Source organism: Protopterus annectens, chromosome 8.part0 (genome assembly GCF_019279795.1).
Source record: "Protopterus annectens isolate FY-2018-M chromosome 8.part0, PAN1.0, whole genome shotgun sequence".
NCBI classification, from domain to species: Eukaryota; Metazoa; Chordata; order Ceratodontiformes; family Protopteridae; genus Protopterus; species Protopterus annectens.
This window is the reverse complement of record NC_056741.1, coordinates 1,111,399,377-1,111,417,187: the sequence shown is the minus strand read 5'-3', so window position 1 is coordinate 1,111,417,187 and position 17,811 is coordinate 1,111,399,377. Positions and strand designations below refer to the sequence as shown.

Sequence of the window (17,811 nt, the reverse complement as noted above, 5' to 3'; positions counted from 1 at the left end):
AAGTCTTCCAGAGTGCCCTCTAGTGAATGGAAGCATGCATAGATGGACTGTTCTGGTTGCAGTCCATGACATTTTATGGTAAGTTCTTAAGTAATTAAAGTTTTTGCCTTATGAAATGCATTTCAAGTCTTTGGCCACCATTGACACATTTTAAGAGTGTTTGCTTACCTTCTTTTTTTTTTTGTTTGTGTTGGTGTGTTTTTCTGAATGCAGATTCATTTTTCCAAGATTAATCTGATTGTCCTACTTCACAAATGGAGCACTCCACCAAGTGTGATGCTGCCTGTATGGCTGCCCAGTGCATTGTTCAAGTTTTCATATGCCAAGTCTTAACATGTTCGGCCTGCTGTTCGAATTGTATGTCTGTTGAGATATTTTTCAAAGTTTTAAGTTTCCGAAAACTTATCATTTTTTTCCTTGTTGGATCTCACATGTTGAGGTGCATAAAGTGTGTGCAGTATATAAAGTTCTGCTGACTAGACTTATGTAATTGTGTCTTTGCAGGAGTTTCAGTGACTTCTAGTAACACCGGAGTACCGGATATATCTGGCACAGTTTACTCCAAAACTCAGGTCAGTGGTTCCTTTCTTCATTATTGCATAGTTTGGTGTAAAGAATGCAATAATAGTGGACATTCTGTGTGAATGTTGAGCATTTTTTACAACCAACAACAGGTATGATTTCTCAACATTTCACTGTGTTGTCTATTACAGAAGAGAAACTAGTAGTAACCAGCTGAAATTAGTCCATTAAGGCAAACCCTGCAAGGAAATCTGTACCTAACACCTTCTTTTCCTTGGCAGAGCTACAGTAGAAGAGTTTTTTTCTTCACTAGTCATAAATAGACTGATACTGTTCATCCCCCGCATTTTTCCAGAATAGATTACTGCGTGCGATAAACATCTTCTCATAGAATGTCATTCCAGTAGTAATGCTGAAAGTGTATGAACTGAGGTACAGATCATTCCATTGACCACCTTCTGATTTGAAGAACTTTTGTCACAACCTACTGAACTGAATAGAAGTTGATTGTTTTTTTGTTTTTTTTTTCTCCTCCTCATTAAAAGGATTTTGTCTTCTAGCCTCTGTTCTCCATGAGGAGGGAGACCTCCCATACATTACTGTTGGAAGTAATTAACTGTTTCTGAGGTTGTAGAATATCTGAGCAAAATTTAAAGTAAAAGAAGTCTAATGAATCTTACATGATTCAGTCTGTCCACTTCAACATGCAGGACTGGTCATGATTTGGCTTTACTGATTATTTAGAGCTATAGTTTCTACCACAATGATCCTCACTTCCAGAGATCTCATTTGTTGCCTTTCATTTACCAGATGTGATTTCTACAGCTTGAACCTCATCATGCATGTCTTCATGTACCTCATTTTTAATTTAATGTTGTCCAGATAGATGTTCTTCTGTTTACACGAGTTAGTAAAAGAAAATGTTTTCAGAAAAGATTTCTGTCAGACCTCTCCTTTTGACATTATAGTAATAAGGTCATTAATCAAATTCCCTTCCCTCCCATCTTGTTGCTTGTTATAAAAGGTTTGATGTTATGTTGTCCCATCTCGCCTTCATTCTTGCTGGTTGGGTTTGGAACCAAGCATCGGTTCCGATTCGGCCTTATTACTAAAGCTCAAGAGCTTCCACTGGCTTGAGGCTAAACCCTATCCCATGATACCCTAGGAAAGTAACCCAGATCTCGTTTGCCGCTGAGTGGGTGCTTTTCCGCTGGGCTCAGGCTAAGTGAAAAGTTTTCATTTGTTTTTTTCACTCTGTATAGTGTTTTTCTTATTGAAATATAGTTATTGACTTGGTGTTAGTATTATCCCTACTTATCGCTTGTTGCAATCTTTTGCTGTTGGCTGTAGCTGTCGCTAGGCCTAGAAATCCCTATCCCGTCTCCAGAGTTATTTCTTTTATTCCCTGAAACCCCTTCCGAGGAAAAATCTGTATACCTGGAGGCATTCGGTTCTCAACCCTCCACCTCCTGGGGGGTGTCCGCCTTTCGATAAGCTCCTTGGGTTGGTGAGTCGAAAAGCATGGGGCTCCCCAGAATCCGTGGAACCTGTTCCAAAGAGGCCAAACAAGTTTATTACTGCCCCTGCAGACAAAGATTTTCTGATTAAAGGTGTTCAGGTAGATGCTATGTAGGTGGCAGCAGCCACCAAGGAGATGGCTGAGACTTCATCAGTTCATCCACTGAATAAGGAATCTCGAATGATGGACAGATATGGGAAGTGTATGTTCTCTTCAGCAGCCTTTACTCTCCGGTCGGTGAACTACCTAACCCATTTTACCAGACTTCAGAGGGATCTTCTCAAGGAGCTGGGAGATGAACTCCAAGGTTTTATATTTGCTGAGGTGTTAGATAAGGTCTCCTCTCAGCTTGCTACCTTAGATTCTATAGTTTATTCCTCCATGAGGCTCATCTCCTATGCAGCCGATGGAGCAAGTAGGGCAGCAGGCACAGGAATAGCTTTCAGGAGACATTCTTGGATGCGGCTTTGCGAGTTTGCTGAGCCCTTTTAAGTCTTCCTTCATCAGTTCCCCTTTTGATGGTCTGTCCTTGTTTGAGCCAGAAGTAAAAGAGACTCTGACCAGGTGCGAACAAGAAGGCAAAACTCTTATCTGCCGTGGGAGTACATTTTTCTGTCCCTACCAGGCCTTACCCCAAAGGCCAGAAGGGCAGGAAGATGTGGTTCTGTAAATCCCAGGGAGCTTTGCTGGACGCACGTGGTGAATTTTGCCCCAGGGGCAGAGGGAGAAACAACAACAGAAGACGCCGTCCTCATGGCAGAGGGGGTCCATAGAATCAGGTCGACAGATATATTCTCTTGCAGGCCCTTCCATTGCTCCTGAAAGAAGACCCGCCTGCCCACCTCTGGAGGCAGTCGGGGACAGACCATCACTGTACCCAAAAGCCTGGCTAAATATCACTCAAGGCAAGTGGTACAGTCAGTTATATCCAGGGGATACAACATTCCGTTCTCTTCTCCTCCGCCAATGTTAAGATCAGTCCCAGACATTCCACCCTGTCAAAGGGATCAAGCAACACCTAGAGGTTCAAAGGTTGCTAGAAAAAAGAGTCACCCAAGAAGGCCCACAGACCAAATCGGATCCGGAATTTACTCAAGGTTCTAGAAAACAGGGGACTGGAGGCCCTTTTTGGATCTTAGCAGACTAAACAAGTCCATCAAGAAAACAAAGTTGCGGATGGTGGCGCTGCACTCCATACTTCCTTTTCTGGGAAAGGAAAATTGGATGTGCTCCATTGATCTCTAGGATGCGTACTACCATATAAAGATGGACAGACGATCCAGGGGATATCTACTCTTTCAGCTGGGAGCCTGTCACTACCATTTCAGAGCTCTGACCTTTGGACTTACTACAGCCCCCAGAGTGTTTACCAAATGCATGGCAGTAGTCACGGCTCACCTGAGACTGCTAGGATTCCTGGTGTTTCCATACTTAGACAACTGGCTCCTCACTGCCACCACCGAGCATCTACTGACCAAGGCAAGGGATGCCACTATCCATCTATGTTCAGAGCTAGGCATTACTATAATTTATGAAAAATCTTCCTTGTTGCCTGCACAGTATATTACCTTCATAGGAGCAGACTTAGACACAAAACATATGATAACAAAACTGCCTCACAAAAAAGGTACTAACACTTCAACATCAGATTTCAATCTTGATTATGAGGAAGAAAGCACAAGCAGTTTGTTCTCAAGGTCCTGGATTCAGTAGCTAATAATTTTAGTCTCACTGGCGCGTCTTCACATGAGAGTATTACAGTGGCTACTCTTTGCTCAGTGGTCCATGCAGGAGTTGCCCATGTTGCACAAGATCCTCTTTAGAGACACCTGCAAGAAGGATCTACAATGGTGGCTTCAGTCCAATCAGATAATGATAGGTAGACCATTTGTTCTTCCTCACCCTATAGCTATAGTGACCACAGACGCCTCCCAGATTTGGGGGGGGGGGGCATTATCTGGGGCAGACTGTCCAAGGAACATGGCAGGAACACGAATACCACTTGCACATTAGTGTCGTAGAGATGAGACTGGTGCTTCTGGCATTGCAAGCATTCCAGAGAGCTCTTCCACCAGGTACTATTGAAATACAGACAGACAATATGTCTTTGGTGTGGTACATCAGCAAACAAGGCTGAACCAGATCTTACCTCCTGTGCTGAGAGGCTCAAAGGGTATGGCATTGGGCAGTGTCTTCTCAACGATTTCTGAATACAACGCACATCCCAGGGAGGTCCAGCGTGATAGCAGACAAATTGAGCAGAGCAATTCTAATGCCCCACAAGTGGTCCTTGAAACAGGAAGTTGCGGACAAAATCTTTTGCAAGTGGGGCCAGCCTTACTGCGACCTCCTTGCCACGTCCATGAACTCCAAATGCAGCAGCTACCTTTCCCTGATCCCCCCTCCAGGGGAGTCCCCAAGGGATGCACTTGTTCACGATTGGCCCCCTGGACTTCTTTATGCCTTTCCCCCATTTCCACTAATCCCCAAAGTTCTACAGAAAGCCAAATCGCTGAGTTGCAGTCTAATTCTCATTGCTCCATACTGGCCTCGTCAGATCTGGTTCCCCTTTCTATGGCCCCATCTCCGGGAGGAGCCTTGGATTCTAGACCCGGTACCAGATCTTCTGACCCATCAGTCAGGAACACTTCATCCCTCTAATCAGTCTCTCATGTTGACATCTTGGTTGCTCCACTTCCAATCTTAGCCAGGCTTCCAAACATATCCCCTGCAGTGCGACACATTTTGGTCTCATCCCATAAGACTGCAACTGGGAAACTGTATGCGAGCAAATGGAAAAGGTTTTCTTGTTGAGCTTCCAAGAATAATATAGATCGCTTTACAGTCCCTGTGACTACAATTTTAGAGTTTTTAGCAGAGATCTTCAACGGAGGTGCAGCTGCAGCTACTGTACTAGTACAACTAGCCACCATATCCAACTGTCATGTAGGAGACATGGGATCAAAAATAATGTCTCTCAGGTTATGCAAAGCCTTCCTGAGAGGTACATTCCTACTAAGGCCTCCAATAAAGGAACCACCACCGCCGTGGGACCTCAGTTTAGTACTGACTACTACAATTCTCCCTCCATACAAGCCAGCTTCTTCCTGTCAATTCAAATTTCCAACCTGGAAGACAGTTTTTTGACCGCTATTAATTCAGCTAGGAGGGTTTCAAAACTGCAAGCTCTGTCCATATGCCCTCCCTACTTAGTTTTTCACAAAGACAGAATCTCTCTTAGAACTAATCCTTCATTTCTTACAAAAGTATGTTCAGAGTCAAATTTGAATCAGTCCATTGACCTGCCAGTCTTCATTCCATATTATGGCAATAAGGCACAATACAAGCTCCACCAGTCAGATGTACACAGGCAACTGCGTTTCTATTTGCATAGAACCAAAGAGTTTAGGAAATCTGATCAGCTATTTGTTTCCTTCTCAGACAGCAAGATAGGCACATCAGTCTCAAGGGTTATGTTGTCAAAATGGCTTACTGACACTATTTCCTATGCATATATTTCTCAGCATAAACAATTTCCAGGAAAGATTAAGGGCCACTCAGCCAGAGCAATTTCAACTTGTGCCGCTTTTCAGGCCAGATTACCTATGGATTCGATCTGTGCTGCAGCTCCGTGGGTCAAACCCCATACCTTTATCATTCATTACAAAGTTGACATGGCCTCCAGGAACAGGGCATCCTTTGGTTCTACTGTTCTGAAGAGCTTATTTCCTTGAGCCACCCAAGAAAGAAGGTGCTGGGGATGCTGTCCCAACTGAAGGCGAGATGAGACAACATGACATAAAGAAGTTATGTACTCACCATAACGTTCCATGTTTGTTGTCAACAATCTCGCATTCTTTCTTGCGTCCCACCCTCCTTCCCCCTACCTTCACTCCTGGAGGATCGAAAGGAATTTTTGTTGCATTGCTTACATATGTACTCTGGTTCCCTTCTTGCCTCATAAGACGTAAGCTAGGGATGATTAGTATTTGGTCTGGACTATAATCTTTGTTTTTTTTAGTAGCCTGCAAACAAGATCTGGGTTACTTTCCCAGGGCATCATGGGATAGGGTTTAGCCTCAAGCCAGTGGAAGTTGAGCTTTAGTAATAAGGCTGAGTCGGAACCGATGCTCTGTTCCAAACCAAACCAGCAAGAAAGAAGGCGAGATTGTGGACAACAAACATGGAACGTTATGGTGAGTACATAACTTTTTTTTTTCTTTTCCAGGCGCCTTTTCTATTTAGCTAGTGTGATTTTTATACCAAGTTTCTTTGTTTTTATAAATGTTTTATTCTCTGACTAATACTTAGGTCAGTCACTAAGTGTTTTTTGTATTTTTTTTTTTTTTTTGCTCTTTCTAACTTTTGTTTAGGTAAGTCAGTAATGTTCTGAGAGTTTTTGCTAGGAATTGTTTGTTATTGCCGCAGTGATAAAAGTTCGTTTTCCTTGTTTGAGACTACTTGCTAGACTTTGCGGTTGTTCTTTCAGAACTGTTGCTGCCAACTTTGCATCCTTACATTTCCTGAATAGTAAGCCACACCCCCTGCATAACAAAAACAAATTCCTCCTCTCTGGATAATCAGACCCTTTTAGCAATCGAAGTCCAGATAAACTAATTTTCAAATGCCACATAAAGTGACTATATGGGCAGTCTTAGACGACAATAAAAAATTAACAAGACACACAAAATACTATAAAAAATGCACAAAAAGATAACCACTTTTTATTTAAAAAAAAAACTGTTAACCGCTTTTGTACTTTTACATTTAACGGACTTCTTCAGAATAAGTAAAAGCACTAAGTACCTCTTACATATGCTAACATTTTTACACATGATCATCACCCATCCAGTAGAAAACGGTCCATTCCCAACAAAAAATGTAATACGTGTCATTCTAAAAAGTGAAACAGTCAGAAGCGCTAACAAATTACAATGTGGCTATAATCCCTTGATCCTTAAAAATATGTATATATAAATACAAATGTAAATGCATACATTCTCTAACAATAATCTAAACCTCACCTGTGACACCAAAACATGTTGGAAGGAACTGGTATGTGTCTTGGAGAGTACCCCCTGTCTGGATCAGACTCCCCAGTCAAATGAAACAGTTCTTCCTTAAGCGTATTCAAATGCTGTTTAGACCAATGGATGTATAATCACAAATCAACCCCTCGCTTGTTGCCCTTGTGGACAGGGGTAGTTTGAGGATGCCCTGAGGCACAGGCGTATACTAAAGCCATTCTAGCCCGTGGGCATTGATAATTTGGAAGAATGGGGCATGAATGGCTAGTCTTAAAAATGGTCTAGGGCTGTTAACCTAGTAACCTCCTATGATCCTACATATGACTTAGAAATGTATAAATACAGCAATCCATATTTAAATATTAATATTTTCATTTTTAAAACACTCACAATCAGAAGACTGTCATTAAGTCCTGGTGGGCTACCAGCGGAAGTTATCAGCATCCATTTAAGATCTGATGTTACCCATGTCACTATTCCTCACTTCTGGATCATAGGATCCAACATCAGATCTGAGCCAGCAACTTTTCAGACAGATCCTAGGCTCAAGCTCCCCCCACTCCCATAATTCCCTGCTGCCCTCTCACCCTCACATCTCATTTGCTGCTTCACCACTACAGATGTGATTCGTCTGGCTCGAGTCCTTCAATGGGATAAGTGCTTATTTTCAGAATTTGTTTTTTGTCCTTATAGATCTTAAAATTACTTATTTGTCTCCTTAGAGTTTTAAGTTATAGTTTTTGTACTTTCTTAGCCTCCTCTCCCTTTCTAGCTATTCTTCTTTTGTCAGCCCTTTTGGGGGCATTTTACTCCACTTGAAAAATCTGTCAGACCTTAGGCTGAGTCTCATTCCTCGTTCCTACTTTTCATTTATCATCTAGTGTTGTTTCTTGTTGTTGTCTTCTTGCTAGTTTTTGACAGTGGTTTGGTCCAGGTTAACGGTTCCGGTTTGTGTTTTCGCATTGAAACTTGACATGCTGTTCAGCCCCTCATGTCTGACAAACCAGCGGAATTTAAGAGGTAGTACTTGTGTGGTCAGAAGATGCCCATTTCCAACTCGCACGAAGAGTGCCTCTATTTGGGCGCTGACCACCTGGAGGTTGAATGCGGCATTTGTGCCACATTCAACCCCAGAGCCTTGGTCGAGCACCTAAATAATTTACTATTGAAAGGCATGGCTCAGGAGGAGGTCCGTTCGTCCACCAGTCCCGAACCAAGTCGGGTCCCTCTGACCACAAGAGAAAGGCTTTCTCTGTCACAGGGTCCTCTCCCTCCAAGCATACCTCTCAACCGGGAAACATCAAAAATCTGGGCAAAGGCTCATGAAAAACAGGTACAAATCTGTATGCTGATTAACATAAAATTTGCATACATACTTATGTAACCCCACCCACTCCAATGGGATTGTGGGATGCCAAGTTTCAAACACAAACTGAAGAACAGAACCAAAATATGGCCTCAGAATCTTGACCCTGTAATAAATGGTAACCATTTTTTTAAATGTATAGCAGTGATGTTCACTGGGAAGAGAGAAGATGATGAACTTTAGGATTTTGTTTTTGGTGACTTGCAGTATGTGGGTTTTGTGCTAAAAGTAGGGCATTTAGTGGTTGGGCAATACTCTAATCCTAGCAAAAGAATATTATAGGTTGCTAGGACCTCCAAAAGTAATTCCCCATGGCCTACTGATCAGTGGCGTTACTGGCATAGCTTGAGTTTGCTGCCCTCCCCCCTCACAGAATCATGGTTGAATGCCCCCCCCAATACACAGCCATTCCAATGTCCCATTACTTGGCTATTTCGCCCATTTACCATAAGCACTAATGTGCATACTGCTTTACTTCTACAATGATTATTTGGATTTCATGTAAAACTTTTATTTTGCATTTATAGCACAAACACTAATACACATCTGCTAAACAAAGCAATACAGTCTCACAATGAAAACAGACTTGGCATTAAAACTTCTATGCCCTTGAAACTCATTCATTGTGATTGCATCAATCCCTCAAAACTCTCCAGCTCACAGCTTGGTTGCTCTACTTCCAACCTTAGCCAGGCTTCCTAGCATTTCCCCAGCAGTCCGTGAGATTATCGTCTCCTCTCATAAGTCTAAAACGAGGGAAACTTATGCTAGCAAATGGAAACGTTTCTCTTGTTGGGCAGAGGCTAGGAATGTGGATCCCTTTTCAGCCCCAGTCCATGAAATTCTGGAATTCCTAGCACATCTGTTTCACTCCGGGTCCGCTTCCGCTACGATCAGGGTACAATTAACGGCCATTTCTAACTTTCATGTTGGCTTGTCAAATTCTAACATTGTCTCATAAGCTCTGTAAAGCTTTTTTGAGAGGGACAACTCTTCTTAGGCCTCAAGTGAGAGATCCCCCTCCTCCTTGGGACCTTAATTTAGTCCTAACTTCCTTAATTCTGCCCCCTTTTGAACCAGCAGCGTCCTGCTCCATCAGGTTTCTATCTTGGAAGACACTCTTTCTGGTAGCTATTACTTCAGCCAGATGCATCTCCGAACTTCAGGCACTATGTGTTTGTTCTCCCTACTTGGTTTTTCATAAGGACAGGGTTGCTCTGAAGACTAATCCTTCGTTTCTTCCTAAAGTCTGCTCAGAAAATAATTTAAACCAATCTATAGATTTTCCTGTGTTTTTCCCTAATTATACCAACAAGGCAGAGTACAAACTGCACCAGTTGGACATCCATAGACAATTGCATTTTTACCTGCACAGAACTAAAGAAATAAGGAAGTCGGACCAATTATTCCTTTCTTATGCCTTAGGCAAACCAGGTCTCCCAGTTTCCAAGGAAACCTTGTCGAGAAGGTTATCTCACACTATTACTTTCATTTATCAGTTAAGGAACCTATTAAACCGAAAGGTCATTCTACTAGGGCCTTGCACACCTCTGTAGCCTTCCAGTCCAGGTTGCCCATGGATTCTGTCTGTGCAGCTGCCATGTGGGCAAACCCTCATACCTTTATTTCTCATTACAAGCTGGATGTGGTCTCCAGGAGCAGAGCTGACTTTGGTTCCACTGTTCTGAAGAATCTGTTCCACTGAACCACCCAGGATGTTAGGTGCTAGGGACGCTGTCCCAACCAGCAAGAATGAAGGCGGGATAGACAACTTAACATAAAGAAGTTATGTACCTACCATAACGTTCCATGTTAGTTGTCTTCATCTTGCCTTCTTTCTTGCGTCCCACCCTCTGTCCCCCAGTCCTAGTGGACTGAGAGGAGTTCCTGTTTCACTGGTTGAGTGTTCTCTTGTTTTTTTCCTCTATTGACTTAGAGACTATGGCAGGTATAGTCAACCTATTATTTGGATTAGTCTATTCTCTTGCTATGTCTGGAGTTAGCTATTTCAAACGAGATCTGGGTAGCTATTGCTAGGCATTATGGGGTAAGGGGTAGCCACGACAGGTAAACAGCTCTCGAGCTATTGAAGATGGCCGAGTCGGAGCCGAGGATCGGCTCCGATCCCAACCAGCAAGAAAGAAGGCAAGATGAAGACAACTAACATGGAACGTTATGGTAGGTACATAACTTCTTTTTATATTACACACAGACACCTCTGTTGGAGCTGCTAAATTTCTACTAGCTGCAACATCTGTTATATTAAAAGATCTGCCTTGTTCTTACATAAATATGGAACTGCACACACTACTTTAACTAAATTTACAGATTTCTAATGGAGCTGCTGGCTTGCAGATTTGCCTTGCTTAAATAAATAGAAATGCACATGGAGCTACGCAACTTCTGAAACGGCCATACATGAATAGAGATTTCTAACCACAACCTTACATAAATAGAGAAGAGATTTCTAACTGAGCTGCTGCCTTGCAGATTTCCGCACACGGCTGCTATATTAATGGAGCTGCCTTGCTTGAATAATTAAATAAATAGAAATGCACACATGATGGAGCTATGAGCATGAGATTTCTGACATGCTGGTCTGAATAAACAGTTCTGCTGCTCTGGTCTAGATTTGTGCTGCTACTATTAGCAAGAAACACACACAATAAGCTGGGTCCATTCTTCTATTTTATAGCATGATACAATTCTTTTGTTTGTTTGTTTCTTACCTGGCCCCTGACCTGCGGCATAATACTTGGCATGGGATATTGTTGCACTGTTGTCATATTCCCTCCAAACAGTTCAAAGTAACAGTCCAGCCACACAAAGCTGTCATTCACGCACGCCCCCTGTAAGCTGATGATGCATGATGGCGTCGCCATAAATTTAAAGTTGCATTACAAAAAAATAAATAAAATTAAAAAATCAAAAAAAAAAATCAGGAATTGAAGGGGCCATTCGGGAATTCGTGACACCCCATTATTTTGCCCCCAAAACTGGTAAATACCGAGGAATTCAGTATGGTTGAGAGGTATGCCTCCAAGAAGCATAGGCTGTCACATCCTAATGCCTCGGATCAGACTCCAGCCTTGGCGCTGTCCCTGTGAGTCTTCTTCCAGATCCAAAGCCTCTGGTTCGATGCCTTTGGATCCGAGGTCTCAGGAGTCTACTCCTGGATCCAAGGCCTCCAGATCAGGCCAAGACTGGACCTGACACAGATCTGATCTCCTCGGATCTGAGGCATTCAAGTCCTAATCGCTCGGATCCGAAGCAGATGGATCTGGGAGCCGTATTGAATCCCACTACCTTGACTTGGGGACTCTCCATCAGGTTCTGGCCCAGAGCAGTGTTTTACAGCTCCCAGGCACAGAAGCCGTTCTTCTGAGAGAGGTATAGGAGGTCCACGGGGTCTAGACATGCATCCCCAGCTAGGTCATCAGCCTCTCATAGGTCATCCAGGAGCTTGCTCCCATCCGACATGGACATGATGATGAGGTCTTTCATCGAGGCTCAAATTGAGTCGGGATTTCTTGCATCTCCTGCCCATCCAGCCAGGGGGTCCTTCCCCTGCCCCTACAATTCAATGTCATCATCTGACCTAGGTGGTTTTGGACTTCCAGGACCTGGAGTGTGGTGAGGAAGCAATGGGGAATCCTAGAGCCCACTTTGTCTCTACCCTGTCCGAGTCCCTGATTGGCTGTGCTCTTCCTCCCTTGGAGCAGACTGGGTCCAGGACCTGAGCAGCTGGTCCAGAGTCCTTGGGAGAGGGTTCCAGTCCATTTTCTTCGACCCGGTCTCTGCCCCTCAGTGCTTCGGCGCTAGACAGTTCGGGGCCAGTATTATCTAGGGGTCTTAAGGTGGTGGCATGCTCTGCTCCCACTTTTTGGGTGGTCTTGTCCGCTGGGAAAGGGGGAGGGGGCATCGTCCAGCCCTTCAGCCTTCCAGGTAGTAGAGATGACCTTTTCCACTGCTAGAGCTGCCTCCCCTGTTCTCCAGGACCCTTCCCAGCTCCCCTCATCTGTGAGAGCTGAGCCTTCTCATCCTGCTCCCTGTCAGCCCTCCTGAACCTGCCTTCGAGGGGGAGTTACCCCACTTGGGTTTCCCAGTCTTCCGAGTCCTCCTTTGAGCCCTCCTCAGAGGATATGCCCCAGAAGAGTACATGTAAGAGGAGGCACCAAGACTTTCTGATGGAGTCTCTCACTGACGATATGGACCTCGAAGAAGGGGACAGAATCCCTCAGATTTCTGCCCAAAGATGTTTCCTTCGGAGACATCCTAGAGATCTTCAAACTGAAGGGCGGATGGTCCTCCCAACCCCCTTCTTCCGAGGAGTCCGTGTTCTGAAGGCATTTGGTATAGGACAGTCTACCACCTGGGTTCCCCCTTGCTGATGAACTGATAGACCTAATCACCAGCAGGGCATGGAAGGAGCCCGACACTCTGCAGCCAATGCCAAAATGACTGGACACATTCTTAAGTCCACTCCCAGATAGCTTTGGTCAAAAGATGTGCCATTTGATGCTGTTGTGGTAGCTGCTGCCACTAAAAAGGAGTTGGCAGAGCACAGTATGTCTGTCCATCCCCCCAATTGAGAATCCTGGGTGATCAACAGGCACGGAAAGCGTTTTTCACCTCAGCGATTTGGTCTGCGGGCGCTTCATTACTTGGCACACTTCACATGCCTCCCAAGGGATTTGGTTATGCAACTCAGCACTTCCCTTTCGGAGTTGATGCCTGCCGAGGATTTGAGCAAAGTGTCTTTGAAGCTGTTCACTCTTGCATCCCTCGCTAATTCCTCAATGAGGTTGATTTCCGTTGCTGTAGAAGGCACCGCTTGAGCAGCTGGCATAGGCATCACTATTCGGAGTTTTGCCTGGCTGCGGCTGTGTGGGTTTCCAAAGTCTTTTAAAGCGTCCTTCATCAATGCCCCCTTTGATGGATCAACTTTCTGTGGTCCATCAGTCAAAAACACACTTGACCCGCAGTGAGCAAGAAGGGAAGACCTTGTCGGCTTTGGAAATCAAATTTTCTACCCCTCAGCGGTCCTTTTCTAAGATGCATCGAGGGAGTAAGAAATTGTGGTTTTGAAAGTCGCAGTTTTCTTTTCAGGAGGCTTAGGATGATCCCTCTCCTAGAAGTTAGGGGAGAGGGTTCAATGGCAGATGCTGCCCTAGAGGCAGATAGGGTCCACAAAATCAGGGCTTCAGGGAACCCTCCTCTGAGAAGCCCTTCCAGCGCTTCTTACTCATTGCCCTTCCCTGGAGGCAATCGGGGGTCATTTGTCTCTCACTATTTGGCCTGGACAAAACATTACAAGAGATCAGTGGGTGCTAAGCATTATTTCCCGGAGCTATTTTATTCCCTTTTCCCACCCCCCCACCAGTCAGTAAACTTCTCCCCAGTAAACCACCCTGTCAGAGGTTGCTAGTTCAGCATGAAGTGCTCAAGCCTTTTTCAGAAGAGAGCCATCCAAGAGGTACCGCCAGGACAAAGAGGATCTAGAGCTTACTCTTGCTTCTTTTTGGTGCCAAAGAAAACAGGGGACCTATGACCAGTCATAGACTTAAGTGAGTTAAACCTCTTCGTCAAGAAGTTGAAGTTCCGGATGGCCACTCTTCAGTCCGCCTTGCCCCTTCTGCACAAGAACGAGTGGATGTGCTCTGTGGCTCCCCAGGTTGTGTACTATCATATAAAAATAGGCAGGTGCTCCAGGAGACATCTCCGCTTTTGCATAGGGGCCAATCATTACCAATTCAGGACCCTGCCCTTTGGACTCCCCATAGCACCCAGGTGTTCACCAAGTGCATGGCAGTGGTGGCAGCTCACCTAAGACTGCAGGGATTCCAGGTGTTTCCTTACCTCGACAATTGGCTCCTCACAGCTCCCACAAAACATTGACTGGTCACAAGCCACTCAGTACCTCCTTCGCCTGTTTGACCAGCTAGGAATTGCAGTGAATCTAGCCAAGTCGAATCTGATTCCAACCCAAAACTTGGAGTTTATTGGCATATAGCTAGACACTCTGTCAGAAATTTCAGCATTACCCTCTCAGGCATGTACAACTAATCAGATCCCAAGTTCAGTGCCTCCTACATCTTTTTCGTCCTCAGGTCCGCTTCATTTTCAGGGCCTTAGGGTCCATGGCAGCAGCAGTCTATCTGGTGCCGTTAGTCAGGTTTTACATGAGGATTCTACAGTGGACTCTAGCAGTCCAGTGGTGGTCTTTGTCTCATCCAGTGACAGCTTTCATCTGCCTCACTCCGGTGTACAGGCATCATCTTCTTTGGTGAATTCAGTCTCCCGATCTCCTTGTGGGCAGACTCTTTTCTGCTTCTCCTCCTGGTGCCATGGTGACCACTGACACTTCCCTGCTGGGGTGAGGGGTGGGGATGGGGCTTTGCCAAGGAAAGACTGTCCAAGGTACGTGATCCCCTGCAGAGACCAAACTGCACATAAAAGTACTGGTGATGCAAGCTTTTCAGGACTGCCTTTCTCTGGGTACCATTGCAGTGCACATGGACAAAAAGGTAGTTGTGTGGCACATCAACAAACAAGGGGACACATATTCTTATATGCTTTGTCACAAGGCCATGAGAGTTTCAGAATGGGCGACGTCCTTGGGTTGCTTTCTCCTTGCAAGCACATTCCTGGGAAGACCAACATTCTAGCAGACAAGCTTAGCAGAGCTATCTTGAGTCCTCACAAGTGGTCCCTGAGTCCTTCAGTGGTGAGAGAGATTTTCCTTCACTGGGGTCATTCTGAACTGCAATCTGTTTGCTTCCCCTCTTAATCACAAATGCAGCAAGTACTTTGCCACGATTCCCCCCAACCAGGAAGACCCCCAGAGATGTTTTAATTCATGATTGGGCTCTGGGTCTCCTTTATGCTTACCCCCCTTTACCTCTCATTCCTAGAGTGCTTCAGAAAGCTCGACACCTCAAGGTTCCCTTGATCCTCATTGCCCCCTTCTGGCCTCGGCAGGTGTGGTTCCCTGTCCTCAAGTCTCATCTGTGGTACCCCCCTTGGGTACTGGATCCACTTCCAGATCTGATATCTCACCCATCTCATCGTCAGATCCCAAACCTTCAGACACATGGTTTGTCCACTTCCTGTATTCCTAAACCAGTCCAGGCTTCCCTGTCCCATAAGAGACATCATTCTGGCCTCTCAGAAGGCTTCCACCAGAAAGGTCTGTGGTAAATGGAAAAGATTTTCTATATGGGCCAATCTGCAGAATCTGGATCCCTTTTCGGCTCCCATTCTAGACATTTTATTATTCTTATCTTCTCTCTTGCAGGTTGAAACCAGTTTCTCCACTTTTAAGCTGCAGCTGGGGGCCATCTCTAATTTTCATGTTTGCTAGGAACCTACTTTTTCCTTTTCCCTTTGTAAGGCCTTTTTTGAAAGGAGTTTTCCTGCTATGGCCTCCTATCAAAGATCCCTCTCCTCCTTGAGACCTTTCATTTGTGCTACAATCTCTTACGCAGAGTCCTTTCGAGCCTGCTGCAACTTGCAACATTAAGTTTTTTCTTGGAAGACTGGCATTTTGGTAGCTGTAATTTATTTATTTATTTATTTATTTTCCATTTGTTTACCGGGTTAGTCCGACTGGACAGAAGGTGACCGTCTTCAGTTGAGGCCCGGGGAGAAAAACTCCAAATACATAGTAATAAATTATTTAAAAAAAAAAAAAAAATATATAAACATAGCTATAACATCAGCAAGACGAGTTTCTGAATTGCAGGCTCTCTCCATCAAGCCTCCATACATGATTTTGCATAGAGACAGTGGCTGTCAGGACTAATCTCTCTTTCATACCCAAGGTAGCCACTGAACAAATTTGAATCAAACCATTCAGTTACCAGTTTTCTTTCCCAACTATTCTCCAATAAAGGAGAGTATGTGCTGCACACACTTGACGTACATACACAATTACAATCCTGTTTAGACAGGGCAGAGAGCTTTCGCAAATCTGACCAACTGTTTGTGGCCTTCTCTGTTAACAGATTGGGTCTGACAGTGTCTAAGATTACAGTATCTTACTGGATATCCCAATGTATTTCTATAGTTTATAATTCTAAGGGATTGCCTTTACCAGGACCTGTCCATGCTCATTCCACTACATCTGTGGCTTTGTCAGCTGCCTACTTAGCCAGACATTCTTTAGATGAGATTTGTGCTACAGCCACTTGTTTTACTCCTCACACCTTTATTACTCATTACAGATTTGACCTCGTTTCCAGGAACAGGGCTTCCTGTGGCTCCACATTTCTTCATGTCCTTCCATGAGGCCACCCAGGATTATATGGTAGCTGGGGACTGACCTAGAAGTGAGGAATAGTGACATGGATAACATCAGGTAAAGTTATATACTTACCATAACTTAGCAGCTGTGTTATCCTATGTCACTGTCCTATGTTATCCTGTGTCACTATTCATCACTATCCTTCCCTCCTTCCCCCATCCTGTTGGATCTAAGTGAAGATGAAATGGAGATGTCCTATCTGGTGGTTCAGATCTACTCTGGCCGTCTTATAGCTTTCGGACAAACTCGACCTGAGGGGTTAGAGGGCAGCAAGGGATTGTGAGAGTGGGAGGAGCTCGAGCCTAAGATCTGTCTGAAAAGTTACCAGCTCGGATCCGATGTCTGATCCAATGACCCAGAAGTGATGAATAGTGACATAGGATAACACAGATGCTAAGTTATGGTAAGTACGTAACTCTCTATGTGAAGTTGTTAAATCTCGCCGTTTATTCTCACTGATGGGTTTGGAGCCGATCCTCGGCTCCGACACGGCCGATAGCAAAACTCAAGGTTTGCCAGTGGCTCGAGACCAAGCCCCTTATCCCACAATGCACTGCTGAAATTACCTCAGATCTAGTTTGCCAGGGCAAGAGAGATCTCGGTGATCCAGTTAGCTCGGACCATTTTTGATAAATCTCAAATTTAAAAAAAAAAACTTTCTTAGCCCTATTTAGTTTTACTTGTTATTAATATATTTTTAGTGTGGGCTTAGCCCTGTATTTAACCTTTACAGGTTAATTTTGTGGTGTGTCTCATTATAATATGTCGGATGAGAGAGAAAAGTCTCACCCCAAATCGGGGTTTAAGAAATGTCCAGATTGTGGACAGAAAATGTCCATCACGGACAGACATGTCCAATGTGTGTACTGTCTGGGGGCCAAACACCTCCAAGACTCCTGCAGTATTTGCCACTTTTTTTTTCATCTAGTGTTCTCTTATAGAGAAGGAGAAAACTCATAGATAGGGGGTTGCTGCAGCATACCTTCTCTGAGGCATTGGGTAGCCAGGATGGTGCCAGCACTTCTTCAAAATCTTCCTTCTCCCCTCAAGCTCCTGTGTCTGCTTCTATGTT

The 17,811-nt window shown here is 44.5% G+C and overlaps 1 protein-coding gene across 1 annotated transcript in view; it reads left to right on the top strand.

Moving 5' to 3' along the window:
- Positions 1 to 17,811, top strand: part of UBAP2L (ubiquitin associated protein 2 like) — a gene marked incomplete in the record, with an annotated part of 3,970,948 nt that overhangs the window by 3,674,701 nt on the left and 278,436 nt on the right. Inside the window, 1 exon segment of the mRNA XM_044080639.1 lies at positions 505 to 572. Coding sequence (XP_043936574.1) covers positions 505 to 572 — 68 coding nt within the window.